The sequence below is a fragment of the Misgurnus anguillicaudatus genome, chromosome 22, assembly GCF_027580225.2.
Source record: "Misgurnus anguillicaudatus chromosome 22, ASM2758022v2, whole genome shotgun sequence".
NCBI lineage: Eukaryota > Metazoa > Chordata > Actinopteri > Cypriniformes > Cobitidae > Misgurnus > Misgurnus anguillicaudatus.
In genome coordinates, this window is record NC_073358.2 from 28551903 (window position 1) to 28569573 (window position 17671).

Here is a 17671-nt window from a genome sequence, read left to right on the forward strand (position 1 = left end):
AATAATTGGACAAATATTAAAGATTTAAATGGATTTAAATGTTGTTTGGTTAAAAGTAAGCTTCTAAAGTTTAGATTCTAAAGTGAAAGTAACAGAAGCGGGCCCTGCAGGCATTTGTTATAATACATAATGCTGTTTTTTATTAAAAAGGCTACTTATTACTGTAATGTGTTTACTTGTTTTAATACTTTATTTGAACAAATCATTATTGCATCGGCATTATTATGTAATTTTAAAGGTTATTGTTAACTTGGGTGTATATCAAAATACTTCATTATCAATTAGAAAAATAAGATAGATTAGTTACAACATTAAGAAATTATGTGATTTGAGTTTCCCATTCATTTATTTTATGAGGATTTCTTTAAAATGAAAAAATCTCGTCTCGTCTCGTTCTCGTGAACCCAATCTTGTGTCTCGTCTCGTCGATTAAGTGTCTTGTCACACCTTAATCATATACTATCATCCAAATATAATACATGCATCATAGGTTATGCAAAGGCTCCAAATAAACTCAAAAATAAACACATTTTTGGAAAAATTATAAAGATTAAAAAGGTATGCTCATCTCAGGTATCTCATTTGCCTCAAAACAATATAATAATTTCTGTTTAAAGGTGCAGTGTGTAAATTTTAGCGGCATCTAGTGGCGAGGTTGCGAATTGCAACAAACAGCTCAGCCCACTGCTCACCCCTCGCATTTAAAACGCATAGAGAAGCTACATTAGCCGCCACTGGAAAAACATGTCATTGTCGGAGTCGGAGACAAAAATGTTTGTCCGTTAAGGGCTTCTGTAGAAACGTGGTGGCACAAAATGGCGACTTCCACGTAAGGGGACCCTCGTGCATGTAGATAAAAACATCTCATTCTAAGATAAGAAAAACATTCAAAAACGATTCATTATAAAAAGGTCTCTATACACCCATGATAATGTAGTTTTGTATATTATATTGCATTTTTGTCAAGAGATAATTCTAAAAATTACACACAGCACCTTTAAATCAAGTTTTTATATACAATTTTTTATTTAGAAAGCAGATGTGCAAAACGCCATCTGTTTGTCATTTTGCAAAAACAAATCTTTTCAGGATGATACAAAACTGTTGCAATAAGTCATAATCTTCATCTGACTGCACCTTATCCCCCATACACATGAGGATATCTGCAGAATATCAGTCATCTGATACCCTGCTACATATCGGCTTCAGCACCGCTAATCAAAAACATGTGAATGTGTTAGACTGAATATTTGAACAGTGTTTGTGTACTATGCGTGTGAGTTATCTATGTTGTATCAGTATTTAGTTTGGCACATCACACACACAGGTGCAAAAGTTGAAACAGTAGAAGCTCCGATCTGAGCCAGTCACTGCACAGCCTTAATCAAAGCCAAAACCACCTGCCAATCAAACCTCTGCCAACTGGAGCCAATCACGGCCATGGAAAGAAGAGTAGGTAACCAAAGCCGCACGAGAACGAGCGAGAGAGACGCAATATCGGTTTGTTATAAGCTACTACAATGGAAAAATGAGACAGATTTCACATATAAACTACTGGTGAGCACAGCATCACCCGGTAATGAGTAAGATGTAAGGAATGAACGAGAGAGAGAGAGAGAGATGAGAGAGAGAGAGAGAATGATTAAATGAAGGAAATGCATCTTGCTCTGAACTTTAAACCACATCAAAGAAAAATGCTGGCAATCTCACAGACCTTATACTTACACATGTATACACACACGTAACAACACACTGTCTTAATATAAGCTCCAAATTGCATGAATACCAGCACACGTACAAAGGTTTTTTTTTACCTGAACGTTTGGTGCGATGAATGACCGTTTCCAGCTCTTGCATATGATCCTTCCATCTGCCCTGTGAGGATGAAGAGATGAAGGAATAAGATTTTTTTTAATACAGTACAGAAAAATACAATGAATTCATGGAGCCATTTCAAAGGATTTTACATTTGCACTCTAGATTAAGTCAAAGCCAAGACATGATCAATGAAACCAATTCTTCATAAAGTAAATGTCATCATGTAAACCGAAACTACACATAAACTACACCTCTGCTGAAAGACAACGCTCTGAACATAATGAAAAACCTGCAAGACTATGTGTGTGTGTGTGTGTGTAGATTGAGAAACCCTGTGGATTTACAACTGTAAGACATTCCATTGGAATGATCAAGCACACAAACACACACATACACATACAAAGTATTGCTTGAACTTAAGGAAATATATATATAAGGAAAGAACTGACTCCATCTTAACCCAAGTTAAAACAGGGCAATACTGCTGTATTGAATACACACACACTAAAGTACACACAATTTTAATACAGTATGACACTATGACATATACCATGCAAGGTGCTCAAAGTTACTTTAAAAACCACCACAGTCCAATAACTGTATTATTAGGGTACCATATCCGAAAACATGCCCAAGAAAACCCATATAGTAGTTTAAATCTCGTCCCTAGAAAAAAAAGAGATTTTTAGCAAAGTCTAATTAGAGACAGAGGTTAAGCTGAAGCTCATTAAAGATATAACATGAGTTGCACATGATCTGCATTACTGTTCCTTGATATCAGACACTGAATATCATTTACAGGGTTTTGTGCATGTTAATCTTTGAACAATATTTTCTGTTTAAAGACATCGCAAAGTTTAAACACATTTTTAGCACATAGTTGATTGACAGGTAAGTAGTCGCTGTTGTACGGAACGGATTAGCACTTACACTATACATGCATTGTGGCATTTTGACTGCCTCTTAATGTGGTTTGAGTGATCTGCCCACAAAAAACAATTTAGTATTTTAATACCTGCCAGCCAGGTGTAAATGGGGTCAGCCAGCGAGAGAGAGAGAGAAAGAGAGAGCAGCAGTAGCAAATGTCTCTCTATTTGTGTCAGTAAGACATGCTTTGTTTCTCACAAGAGTTGTGTTACTACATCTAGACTGGCATTGTCATCCTCAACGGTTCTCCCTTTTCTTTTGTGATTGTTAAAGGGAGAATAGTTTAAATCCATTGACACACACACTCTCATACAGCAGGGTTAGCAAGGTCATGCAGTGGTTGAAAAAAAATGTTGTGGTGAAATTCATGTTATGTGATAATTTACGCATATTGTATGTATTTGATGTCTTTAAATTTTTTTTAAGTTGCCAGACCTTTGACCCACAACCTTTGTGCTGCTAACAAAATAATAGGGGAGAGCGGGGGCGAAAGTAGCCTGGCTCCGCCCTCCTACGTTCTTCCGCTTAATTTTAATTTCAATTCAGAACAACGTCTGGGACTGCTGTGTAGAGTTTCGTTTTCTCCGGCAAAAATCTGCAGGTCCAATCAGCGAACAGCAGGGAGTGGCTAAGAACGCAGACGTTGAGGTCGTGCGCCAGACTGAGTGACATACGTCACGACCAAATGTTAGCGATTGGTTATGGCAGATTCAGAGTGACTCTGGGCAGATCCAATAGTTTAAAACTTCAACAGAGGACCCTCCTTAACGGAAGTAACGCTTTGGAATGGAGCGTGGCCAGACTCTCTGTACAAATGAAATGAATGTACGAGAGTCTGGTTGCACCAGGCTAGGGTGAAAGTACCATTTTTCAGAAAAACTTAATTTTAAAAGATGATATTATAGACAGAGATATATTTTTGCTGAGGTCAATACTTACAAGTGTGGTCTATCAATACCAAGTGGAATTTTGAACAAATGTAAAACGACTTCAGTATAATTTCACTTTAAACATAAGTAGTGAATTGTTACTTTCGACCCCACCTGCATGGACGGAAGTAACACAACAAAACAAGATAGATTTTTATGTTACACTTGTTTTTATTAAATATACATGACTATGACCTCGTTAAGATGTAACAGCAAACATATTTTGGAATTAATCTTTGTAAAAAATAATGAATTTTTTTATTTTAAATTTTAGTTTTATCAAATGTTTCAAAAGCAACCAACAGTACAAACTTAAATTGTTGAGAATAAAAAATAATTCAACAGTTTGAACACTATGAAAATTAAATTAAATCAAATTAGAATAATATAAATTTTCACCATATACAACAGTAAATGTTACTTTCGACCCGTCAGGATCTCCTCACATTTAAACACCATTTACTTATATTTTGAAAAACTCAGAGAGGTCAAACTTCAGGATGTGTTAGAGCACTAAATAACCTGTAGATTGATCAGTACTTTAACACATGAAACCAGAAACACAACGCATTATAAGAACAGAATGACCGCTTGAGGAATTTACTTATCATGGTTGAAAACACCTTTCTGGATCTACACGTGGAAAATGGTGAGTAAATAATGCGATATTTGTCAGCTCTGTCAAGAGTTTGTGTGCCTAAGAGGCTGTCATAGTTTGGGATGCAAATGTTATCAGGGCTTGGAGAAAATGCTTTGTTACTTTCGTCCCGCGTTACTTTTGCCCCGGTTCTCCCCTACCATTTAAAGGGATAGTTCACCAAAAAATGGAATTATGTCATCATTTCTCATGTTGTTACAAGCCTGTATAAATTTCTTTGTTCTGATGAACACAAAGGATTGTAACCAAACATTCAATACAGAAGCCCCATGCATCCATAGTAGGAAAAAAGAATACTATCAAAGACAATGGGGCTTCTGATCGATATCCTTTTTGTTCATCAGACAAAGAAAATTATACAGATTTGTAACATCATGAGAGGAAGTAAATGTCACAATTTTAATTTTTTTGGGCAAACTATCCCTTTAAGCTACAGTGTGTTGGGTGTAATGTGAATTCGTGTGTCACAATGAGTGTGATAAAGAGTGTGCGCACATGTATTTACCAGTAAGATGACACTTTAAGACCTACAAAACATCTTCCTGTGTCAATTCACAGTTTGTCTGAAATAGGAAACTGTTGGCAGGCCCGTGTTCCTGCCAGAAGATGTCCCAACCTTTGGACATTATGTTCTGGCTCAGGGCGTTTGTGTTTCTATGAATGTAAGAAAATATTTCTCCACACTTCCGATCTTTACAATTAGGATAAAAAAGAAGACCAAATACAAAGAAGGGGATACGAGTCATTTTTAAACAATGGTGATAAACTAAATCAGGGACAGTTCAAAATGAGGTGGAGGAACTGCTGTGGTACAGAGATAAGTTGCATCTTACACACACCTACTCTTGCTTGTGATTGGACAGATTACATGAACGTGCTCCTCCCAAATTTTAACTTTTAGCCTTAAAGGGATAGTCACTCCAAAATGAAAACTCTGTCATTGTTCTAAACCTGTATATGTTTCTTTATTTTGTTGAACATAAAAGTAATAAAAACTCAAAATTCAAAGGGTACCGTCAACTGATGTGTGCTAACCATCTTTTATCAAAATATGAAGAGTTTGCTTCCAAAACGCAATAAATCCATTTCGACTAATTTCGGCAAAAACGTGTTTTCTATACCAAAAAAGTGACAAGATGAAAACCACTATTTTCTGTTACAAACTTTCACATAGCATCTTTAGGTTATAAAACATAAAAAATTAAAATCCATAATTTGATTTTCAAATTGAAGTTTTTTTTTCAAAATGCTATCAATCTGTTGAATTAATATATAAATGTGCCTTCATCTTTGCCAAGTTATATTCATTTAGTTAACTCGTGGTATACACTGATAAAAAAATGAACATTAATAATGGCATTAACCAAAACACTTACTTTGTCATATTAAGAAAACTGTCATTGCTGCGGTTATACTTGGGAAGTCGTCGCTTAAAATTTTTCACAGCGATCAGCTGTAAAATGTTTTGATCCTGCTTGATTTTCGTTGGCTTTGCGTAAAATAATGGAACGTTTTTCATAAGATCCCCTGGGGTCAATGTGTTAGCATGACAGAAGCTTGATGCTGTCGGGGGAACAAGCAACCGGCATTTTCCGTCTCCCGAGTGCCTCTCGCGTAAATTATTAGATGTTGATGCCTTACGTTTCTTTCCTGTCACAGAAAACCACCACAGGTTTATCAATGCCATCAAAAGTATTATTTTGTTTTTGTTTGTTTGTTGATCATAAAGTACAAGATGAGGAAAACTAGGATTCCGTGTACTCAATGCGCCGCCATTGTTTGTTTACAATGCGTGGAATGATTTGGTGAGCGGATTTATTGCATTCTGCAGAAAAGGAGGAGTGGCGTTTATTGCGTTTCGGGAAAAAAGGGAGAAAAGATGACAGAATAACATGCCGGATATCGGATTTTGCATAAAATTAAGAATTTACTTTTAAACACTGACCTGATATAACACTGATTTTGGCAGTAACAATTTTTTTTAAATGACGTTTATCGCATTTTGGAACCAAACTCTTCATATCTTCTTTTATATTTAGCAGAGTAAAGGTTTAGAACAACATCAGAGAACATACAATTTTTTTGGGGGTGAACTAATAATGACCCAAAATGTTCTGCATCCTATATTAAAAAATAAAAATGTTTTTTTCAAGAACTGTTGACTGAAAGGTTTTTTGACAAACAAAAACGATTAATTCGTGGCTTCAGTGTGAGGAACCATTTTGAACCTTTTTTTTTTTAAGTGTATTACTGAGGTCATTTCCCAGACCTCATTTGATTCCGTATCATGCTAACTTTACATCCCCTAAACCCAACCCTCAAGGAAACATGTGCACATCATTAAATTTACAGTAAAACATAAGATTTGGCCAATTTATGAGCTTAGTGAAGGCCAGTATAATGTCCTCACAAATTAGTTGTTGTGATATTTCACTACGTTACGGAGGACATTTGGCATGGCGTTTTCTTATGCATCTGTACGTGGAGATCAAAGAAGAAAATTTTCAATTGATTGCCCCTAGTGTTTCAGAAAAACAAACTCAACGTGAACAGAAGGTTCTGTGTATTGCCATGCATGTGTTATGTTTGACTTTGTTTGTGTTGCGAGTATGTGTGTGTGGTCAGTCTGATTAAAACGGTCGTTTTTCTCAAGCTGACGGGCAGAAAGAATGGAAAACGTCAAAATAAATACGAGTGGAATAGATGCTACTGTTAGTTCAGACCACACACACACACAACTTCTTCAACACGCCATGTCATACATTTCAAACAGAAATGAATTACACCTAATACAGAGCATAGTCCCGCTATAAATAAGTGTGCACATGTGTGTGTTCGAGGGTGTGAGTGTATCTGTCCTGACAAACGGATCGTACATAAAACATGACATTGTACATTTCTTCATGCTTGTAGCAACATTCACACACGAATGCTTGCTAATTGAGATGAAAAAGCAGCAATTTTAGCTTGATGAAACCTTTGACCAATCAGGTTGTGGGTGGTCTCAAGAAAGACTCACTTCAAACTTTTCTCTTCTGGTGCATTTGGAGTTCAGCAGCATGCATAGAAATAAATCTCATAGTGCATCTTTCACAAGATTTACATAGAAGGACCTACTTTGTTGCTACACAAAGAGAAAATGAATACTTTCATTAAGACTCTTTCATAGCTCATTAAGACAATGCAGACATTTTTGGTGTGTTTACTGCAAGAGCAAAGCTATAATATTACTAGGTATGGAATAGCTTGGATAATTACATCATCTTTTTGACCATGGACTCATGAGAAATCGGACCAGATTTGGATCTCTTCTGAAACTGAATAGACACATTTGAAAAAAACGGAATCTTTTTCAGGAGAAAAAAACATCTCAATTTGATCTCTATTCAATCTCTTTTTTGAAAAAACAATTGATTTGGCAATCTCATTTGTAACTCTTTTCTATGGGAAAAGCTCGGTGTTCATTGAGTTTGAAAGAGGTGCATTGTTTTGTGGTAGTGTGAATGTCTGAGTGCGTTTTTAAGACAGACAGGAGAGGTGCTGTCTGTGTTTCACACTGGAGTCAAGTTGCAAGGTCTAGACTGTGAAGAACGGTCACACAAGGTCACACTATAACCTAACCCAGACTATAACCCTAACAGAAAACTTTCTGCGTTATTACAATTTATACAACTTTATTTACTATATTATTTTTTATAACATTTATAAAAATAAATGGGAGGTTGTGCTCAGATTTTGCTCACTTTTTGGTACCAATTTGTCCCCAAAACATAGTTAAGTAAATGGCCACGCATGCACACATGCACCCTTTTAACATGCTTTAAATAAGAACTCATGGTAATATATGCAGAGGCGGACACTACTTGAGTACTTTGAGTAAATTTTCCAAGCATCTGTGCTTTATCAGAGTGTTTGTCTTGGGAAAAAATGTACTTTACTAAAAAATGTTCACTGCATTCTAAAGCATAGAATCATACTGTGTATTCCTTTTATATTGCATATTAAAATTGATTTTATACCTAATTACATTAAATTGTGTACTTTTACTTTTCTTGAGTAAAAGTACAAAAGTACTTTTACTTAAGTAAAAGTAAAAAAATACTAGGGGCCCTATCTTGCACCCAGCGCAATTGACTTTGTCAGTGACGTATATAATATTCGTATTTTGCACCGTCGTACAGCGGGTTTTTCCCTCCACAGACGCACGTCGGCAAACTAGGGAATGAACAGCGCAAAAAAGGAGGCGTGTTCCGGCGCAAACTATCCCTGATGCTATTTTGCAGTTTCAAAAAACAATTGCGCCACTGACCAAAAAAAAACTAGTCTAAAGTCAGTGGGGCGTTGCTCGTGGTTCATTATGCTATTTTAAGGGCGCATGCTTGACCATAATGTATAGCGTGCACAACGCGCACACACTTTGCTTATCTAATCTACATAGATGCAACAGTTATTTTTGCAAATCATAAATTGTTACAATAAAAAATATTAACATGTGAGATAAGGGAAATCATAGTTGTGAGCATTGTGGTGATAGTTTTTATTTATTGTGTGGCTGCGTTAAAAAATTCTCATGCAAATAACTATTAAAATATTTTCATAAGTTTGTTGTGTGGCTGTATTACGTTTAATTTATGTAAATAATAATTAAAATGTTTTCATAAGAAACCTTCATGTATGTGAACTTGATTTGTAAGTGTAATTTGGGGTTGGACCTTGCTTGCGTTTCTTGGGTCCGATTTCAAAGCCCCAAACCCTTTCAGCGTTGAGGGTGGACGCAGCGATGTCCTCTGCTGGCGTCAGGTCATGTGTAGAGGCAGATCCACCTCCCGTTACACGGCGTGCCCGATTTATGCTGGCAAGCTTGGGATTCCCCCGTCTCCTGACATCATTGTAGCGCTTGGCGCAACAATGGGGATGCCAGCTGATGAGACAATTGTGGCTATTTCCTCTCACGCCTGTTTAACCGACACTGATTTGGGCGGGTTTCTCCTATCACCATACAAAATAACTTCTCTGTCTTTGACTGCTCTTACAAGAACATGGGTCTCCTCGGCTGTGAACCGCTCCTCGCGTGTGCCTGGTAAATCCGTGATAATAATAGCAACCCGCCATGGAACTTGCGCCCTTGCGTTTAAAGGGAATGTTGGATAGCGTTCTGATTGGTTTATTTGACGTTACGCCCAAACCACACCTATGAATAATGAACCTACTTCAGACCAACCCCTTATTAATTTGTGCCTGGTGCAAGAGTTATTTCTCCCGCCGGGAAAATAGCAACAGCGCCCAAGATCCGCCCACAAAGTCACTTGCGCTTTGCGCTTCGCACTTGCGTTTCAGATCGTTAAAATAGGGCCCTAGATGTTTAATGTACTTAAATATTAAATATAAACCAAAAACTTGAAATTATGAAATGTAGTGGAGTAAAAATTATGATAATATGCTTTGGAATGTATGTTTTCCAATGAAAAAGACTGATAAAATACGAATACTTAAAAATTTACTTTTATTTAGAAAGTGAAAATACTTAAGTAGTACTTAAAAAAAAATCAGAGTGCAGAAATCATTTAGGACTAACCATATATTCAGATGGTTAGTCCTAAATGATTTCTGCAATCTGATTTTTTTTTAAGAGATGCTCAGTTTTTTGTGTGATGGGTCTATAAAATTTGATTGTTTAAAGGGATAATTCACCAAAAAATGAAAATTGTGTCATCATTTACTCTCATGTTTTTACAAACCTGTATAAATGTCTTTGTTCTGATAAACACAAAGAAGCTATTTTGAGAAATGCTTGTAACCAAACCATTCGTGGACCTTAATTACTTCCATAGTAGGAAAAACAATACTACAAAAGTAAATGGGGTCCACGAACAGTTTGGTTACAAACATTTCTCAAAATACCTTCCTTTGTGTTCATCAGAACAAATAAATGTATACAGGTTTGTAACAACATGAGAGTAAATGATGAAAGAATTTTCATTTTTGGGTGAACAATCCCTTTAAGGTCAGTTTCATGGTCCACCCCTCCTTTTAAATTGTTTTAGCTGGGTCAGTATTGCGTTGTGTCATCAACGGCAGTTAGGTGTGGCAGATGATTGAAAGAGACACAATTAAATGTCATATGCTCTTTGAAAGTCATTTTATTAAGAAGCAATCAGCAATGAGAAACGCATTATACTACAATAATGGTCACCGGGAGGGCGTTCACGATTACTTATTTTTACCAGCCGCCCAGAAAAGAAGTCAGGTCAGCGTATATTTTATGTAAATAACTGTGTTGCTTAGCATTGGCAGTCGGTGTTTAGCACTGCAGCGATAGAGAGGCTGTGATAGAACAGCATACGGAGACAGCTTATGATGGGGAAGAGAAATTGGGAATAGAAAAAGTGTGCATATCAATTGCCAAACCCATGAACTAATGATGCAAAATGGTCACAAATGGCGCAAAATAAGTCCCATTTGATCCTCACTTTGAGATTTGTGAAAATGGCTCTGTTTTCACCTTTTTCACATGCAGATAATTTTAAATATGTTTGATTAACACAGTTATAACATACAAAGTTAAAGGTCAAATTCTTTCCAATCCCATTTTTAAAACCCCAGTTATTGTGTAATGTTGCTATAATAGCATAAATAATACCTGTAAAATGATAAAGCTCAAAGTTCACTGCCAGGCAATATATTTTCTTTAACAGAATTAAAGCCTTCAGCGAACGGCCAGTTTGGACTACAGCCCTCTACTTCCTGCTTTAATGACATCTGTAGAACAGTTTTTTGACTAAACTCCGCCCACAGGAATACGTGAGTCGCCAGCTAAGCTAACGGCAAGCTAAGCTGCTATCGAATCACAACACACTAAACAAACTACGCAATCACAACTCGATACACATTTCTGAAGGAGGGACTTCATAGAACAAGGAAGACATCAGCCCGTTTTGAGCGCTATACAGATAAGTACATTGTGTGAAAAATACAGCGTTTTTTACATGTGAATTGTGAAACATGAACATACGTATAATGCGCACAGTGTAAACACAATGAAATCTTCAAAAACACAGAAAAAACTGGACCTTTAAGGATGCACAGCTAAAGCGGCAGATTCCATACCAGGAACAAAAATTCAAATTGTATGCCCTTATGATCAGATAATTGTATATTCTATTTACACCAATTGTGAACCATATCAGAGTTCACATGAGCCATATCAAATCAAATGCATCCGCATCAAAAAAGCTATAGTGTTGTGACCCTGTTATTGGAACACTGCGTTTCATCATACCAGAATGGACACACATGGTCTCCTAAATGGTTAAAGATTGACCCCACAAAAGCCCAAAATATAATCTGAATATTGTTCATTGACCACTAACTTAAACACTGATAGGCACAGATCTTGTTTGTGGTAGTAATATAGGGGAAATAACGTCATGATGCATCAACATAGGTTAACATATGACTCAATCATATAGCTGGATACCTGGCTCAGCTTTGAACACACTAGCTGTTGTCACTGTAGTGAACGAATGAAGCCCTCCTGAACCAATAAAGCTGAGCTGACATCATATTGCCCTCCAACTGAGGGATACCAGAGCAGTTGTTCTCAAGGGGGCCCCCAGTTTTATGTCATTTTATAAAATACATTTATTTATCATAAATTTGTGTAATTAAACCTCTGAAAAATGTAGCTACCAACCAACAGCTCTACATTGTATAATTTAATGGTTTTGTACAATTCAAATTTTAAATTTGAGATATTGTTTTATGTCATGAATTGTCTTTGGGGGGCCCGAAACGTTTGAGAACCACTGCTCTAGAGATATATAGACACACACAGTGTATAAATATGAAGGTGTTAAATTGCATCGCAATGTCATCAGATCGTTTTTTAGCTTTCTGGAACACAATAGCTGATTTATTGCGGGTTTAAGCAGGTCATTAGCTGATTGACCATCATCAACCATGTCTGACCATCTTCAGCTGGTATGTTTCGCTGGTTAGCACTGTTTGAACCAGTTAAGAAAAGCAGATGGCTAATTCACACCAACCAGAAACCAGCTCTCAGGTCAAACCCCCCCCCAAAAAAAACAGCTAGATTCATCAGGGTATGGATCTCAAAAGACATGGGCTTTGGTTACAACCTATTCGAAAACATGGCAGTGGTCGTTTAGTGGTTAAGGATCTGAACTTCTATCTGAAAGATCATAAGATCTATTCCAGGAAATTTTCTGAGATCACATCGAGCTTTATCACAACTGTACTCTTGTGCAAGGCATTTAATCCTCATGGCTCCGGAGGGAGAGCCTCTTTGACCGGTTTATAATAAATAGAGGGAAAGTGGAAGTGAACATTATTACTATCATTAGATATCATTAGCAGCTATTTAAGCCAAGAGTTTTATAATAAAAAAACAAATTAAATTTTAACCCCCATAAAATGTGAAATCTGAGATGTGTTCCTGCTGTTCTCCCCAAGGACAAACACAAATGGACATTTCAGTTTAAAAAACAAATCGCAGATGAACCCGAAAATTACTTTTAATCAACATGTCCCAAGTGACTTTAAGTGGATGAATAAAATCCCCTTTGAGTTCACACAGATGTCTTATAGTAACCACAGGTGTATTTTATCACTACATGTGAGCCATGGAGATTTGCAGACATAAGTGAAACAACCAGAAAGAGCAAAATGCTTTCAGATTTTATTTTATATAAACACACACCCCACATAGGATCAATAACTTCCTTTTCTAGTAGTTTATTTTTTGATAACAAATGCAAAAATCAAACTATTACACTGAGCTAACGTTACTGTGTAAAATTAATGGATACAATGTAAGCTATATGTTCTTAATTTTTATTTTTGACAAGGTATTTGCTTCAGAGATCAGTTTAGCCACTAACCAGACCGATAAGTAAATACAGACCGGAAGTTCACATCTTTCTCTATCTGTCTGACTGTCGGCTGTCTGTCTATAGATACATCCACCTTTCTATATGTATTTCTGTCTATGGTGATCCAATGTACCTGAATTTACTCTAAAAATAAATAAGTTTTATCTTCAGCACCAGCATCTAAAGTAAGTTCGACATCAATTATGGTTACATATTCCATATAGAGAATGTAGATGGCACACATGAAAACATACTTAAAGTGGAATTAAACTTTAGACATAAAATGTCTGTTATCACATGTAATTTATTTCCATTTTGCATTTTACATGAGAAAAAAAACAAATTTTCGTAACGGTCTTTGATGGACTCAATTAACCAGAATGCACTGCGTGAAACCGAGTCATTAGCTCCACCCACTTATGACCGATGCAGCCTTCAGGTTTGTTTGACTTCAAGCAGCGCTGCAAGAACTGACAGCCGGATGACATCAAGATTCCGCGAGAGCGATTTAAAAGCAAACTCCTTTGTATGATTTCACAAATCGCTCTCGCTGTAATTTGACGTCATCCGGCTGTCTATTCTTGCGGCACTGTGTGAAGTTGAACAAGCCTAATAACTTATTTTACCATTCAACCTGCTCTCGAATCAACTCAAGTAAACTTGAAGTTAGCCCGCTTTTACCGTCTCTGAAGGGGAAATCACCAAAGCCCTTTATAAAAGATGACTAGAACCTGTGCAGTATGTGGATGTAAGGATAACAAATTCAAGCCACCAGGAGTTTTTACATCAACGTGACCCTCAGTTGACACACCACTACTCGAAAATTGGAATATGCAGTCGGCACTTTCGTTAGGAAGATTTCGAGTACTGTTTTTGGCAGCGTTTTTCCGCGGACTCAGGTTATGTAAAATTGTAAAAATATCTAAAACATAATTTGGCTTAGTTGTTGCTTGTTTTGTGTAACTACGGTAAACATACTACGTAGAAAGTTATTATAATGTTGTTGTTATTATGAACATGAGCAAAGCAAGCTAACGTTAGCTCATCCTGTGCAGCTGTCAATCAAAGAACGTTATCATCTACTGTCAATCATCTCGCCTCAAGACCCGCCCCCATTTAGAACGTTCAGAATTATGTAGTTGTGCATTTTTCTTCCGGTGATTTGACGACCCGTCAAATCACCGTTACTGTAGCAGTTAAAAGCTTTAATTTTTATATGGAGTTAGAACATTTGATGGCAGCACAATCAACTACATATTTGTGATGAAATATAGTGTTGGAGCATAATGTTGTTTTAGGGTGGACTTTCGCTTTAAGTGTTATTATAGTAAACAAGATTCAAGGGAAATGCTCTAGTAGAGTATGAATAACATATATAAAAATTGTAGGAAGTGTTCTGTGAGATTGGCAAATGAGAGAGCTTCACAACAGATAATGATGTCATTCCCTCAGAGGAGGGATCCTGTTACCGTGGCAATCTGATTAGATTTCTGCTTGCTTTGGCTAAAGAGTACATCAGAAATTCAATGTTCTCTGGCAGCGCTTATATTTTCTGAAACACACACAAAATAGTGACTGGCAGGTCAGGGTTGTGTTTGGTTTTAAAATGTGGACTCATGTTTGGTACAAGACAATCCATAAAGTTATTTATGACTGAACATTGAACACACATTTACTAGTCCACCATGGCTGGAGTATGTCTAATCCTAGAACTGTGATGGTAAAGCATGCACGCACACACAAGGATAGCAGACCTCATGTGACAGTGGTCACAACATGTTCTCACCTCATAAGCGGTGAGGTTCTCCAGTTAGATACCAGTGTCACACACACGCACGCACACACACGGACAGCTGGATTTGGGATTTTGTGCTCATACAGCTGGAGCCCATCTGGGACCAACTCTGGATGCGATACACAGACACACAAGATGCAAAGCGCGATAAACTCTAACTGGCCTCTTCATCAACAGAACCTTCTATTTTCTTCTCTTCTCCTGTATAACATATCCTCATGTCACCTCCTCTTCCTGCTCAACACCTCCATTCCTCTCTTAACTTTCTTCTCCAAACCTCTCCTCTGTTCATTCCTCCTTTCAACACTTTTACATCTCAACACCTCTCACTGGTTCTCCTTCCCTATCATCTACTCTAATATTTTTTTTAAATACATAATTCAAATCCCAACTATGAGCTAACTTTTAGATAAATCTAAACAAAACAGTAAGGGAAACAAAAATCACTTGAATCTTGAGTTTCCAGTGTTGAAACTGATCAAAGCATGTGATCTTGCTATGATACTGCTGTTAGTGTTGGATTCATTTCCCTCTGTCTTTTCATCTATTATTGCTTTGTTTCATACTATATCCAATGAGAAAAAAAATGCATTATCATCATTCTATCATGCAAATAAAAAACTTCGTTCCATAACATCAACCCAACAATGGGTCATTTATAACCCTGCATGTGTTCTGTCCAATATTTACCCATTATGGGTGAAAAATAACCCAGGCATTTTAAGTAAATGTGTCATGGACATAGTGGTGATAACATGTCTCAAAAGATATTAGTGAAACATTATCAGATCACAGCACTTTGGTGACTGAGTGTGAATCTCCTGAGCAGAACTTTAGAGGAGATTATTACTGAAAAGGAAATGTGTTGAACTGTCCATAATAATGGTCACACAACACATAAAATCTTTATGGTCCTTAAAAATAGACTAAAATATCGCAAGAGAGGAGAGATAAAGACAGAGAGAGGGAGAGAAAGAGAGTGATTGAGGAAGGATCTGTCTTAAAGATGTAATGTTACTCACAGATGTTGACTACATCAACAAACTAACAGAACCGCTGTTTCTCTAACTAAAAATGTACACAAACATTACAAGACAGAAGCTTTGGGTTCTACTGATATTGTTGGAAATAAATAAACAGTCACTCACCCAGAGCATTTACATTTATAAACAACACAAGCAGGGTTCTGAACACAAGAAAACCCAACACAAAGATTGTTACTGTGTTCTTGAAGCAAGAAATGTTCACTATAACAAAGACACGATAGAAAAATAGTGATTATAACATCCATAAATAAGTAATACATGAATAAGTGTACCTTTCTAAAAATAACACTCAGCAGAGTCTTTACGTTCCAATCCAATCCCATCCATTTTACAAAGTGCTGAACAGGGATAATACAATAAAAGCACATATAAACTATGTAGATATAAACACATAAAAACGAACACATAAACACCTCAAAGCAATATATGATCACACAGTTTTCATCATGTGTTAAAAGCTAGAGAAAATAAATAAGTTTTAAAACGAGATTTAAAAGATTCGAGGGTTGGGGCCAATTTGACTTGTGGAGGAAGCTCATTCCACAGGGGCTACAACTGAAAAAGCGCGATCCCCCTGGTTTTTGGAACAACCAGCCGTAGTTGCTCACTAGACCGCAGTGACCATGAGGGGGTGTAAACATGTAGTAGGTCTGAAATGTAACATGGAGGCAAACTATTTAGTGATTTAAAAACAAACAATAAAATCTTAAAATGTATTCTAAAATGGACCAGAAGCCAGTGTAACGAGGCCAGGACTGGTGTAATGTGTTCATTAGAGCATTACAGTAACCTAGTCGCTTTGAAATAAAAGCATAAATCACATGTTCAATGTGCTTTGGGGATACGACAGGTTTAATTTTGGATAAAAGCCTCAAATGATAAAAACTAATTTTAACAACATTATTTTTTTGTCTAGTTTAAAACCATTGTCTATTTTGACACCCAGTTTCGTGACTAAGGGTTTCACATATTGTTTCAGATAGCCCAGGTCACCGGGCGAGATCATTGAAAAACACAATGACCTCGGTTTTATCTTCATTTAAATGTAAAAAATTTGAGGCCATCCAAGCCTTAATATCTTTTAAGCACCCCAGTAAAAGTGTGAGAGAATTTCTTTCCCCACTTTTAAGGGGAAGATATATTTGAGAGTCGTCCGCGTAAAAATGGGAGATGCCATATTTCTTAATTATGTTTCTTAGGGTAAGGAGATAAAAGAAGGGTAAAAAAAGAAGTGGTCCAAGAATAGAACCCTGTGGAACACCACAAAGAAGAGGAGCAGTTGATGAACTAAAATCTCCAAATTTTACTGAAAAACATCTCCTACTAAATACATTGTCCTGCAAATGCTGTTATTAGAATTGATGAACAACTAAATTTTACTTTTACATCTCATAAGAAAAATAAATGGTCAAAATAATCAATTTGTTCAAACTTGTCCTTGGAAAATGGAATGAGTCTCGAGTAATCAGAATTTTTGAAGGCTTTGACTAATGGTGCTTTCTTCTCAGAAATCTCCAGATATAAATATACAGCATTATTTAGCTGTCTGATATACATTTTAGGGATACACTTGGGGCAAAATTAGTCTTTAAACATTCATATAAGCT

The 17671-nt window shown here is 36.6% G+C and overlaps 1 protein-coding gene across 4 annotated transcripts in view; it reads right to left on the bottom strand.

Annotated features, from left to right (window-relative positions):
- The window catches only part of eda (ectodysplasin A), a 53846-nt gene that overhangs the window by 12181 nt on the left and 23994 nt on the right, over positions 1–17671 (bottom strand). For all 4 annotated transcript variants that reach the window (XM_055199687.2, XM_055199685.2, XM_055199686.2 and 1 more), the window contains exon 2: positions 1815–1875. In XM_055199687.2, the coding sequence (XP_055055662.1) occupies positions 1815–1875 (61 nt within the window). The remainder of the gene's footprint in view (positions 1–1814; positions 1876–17671) is intronic.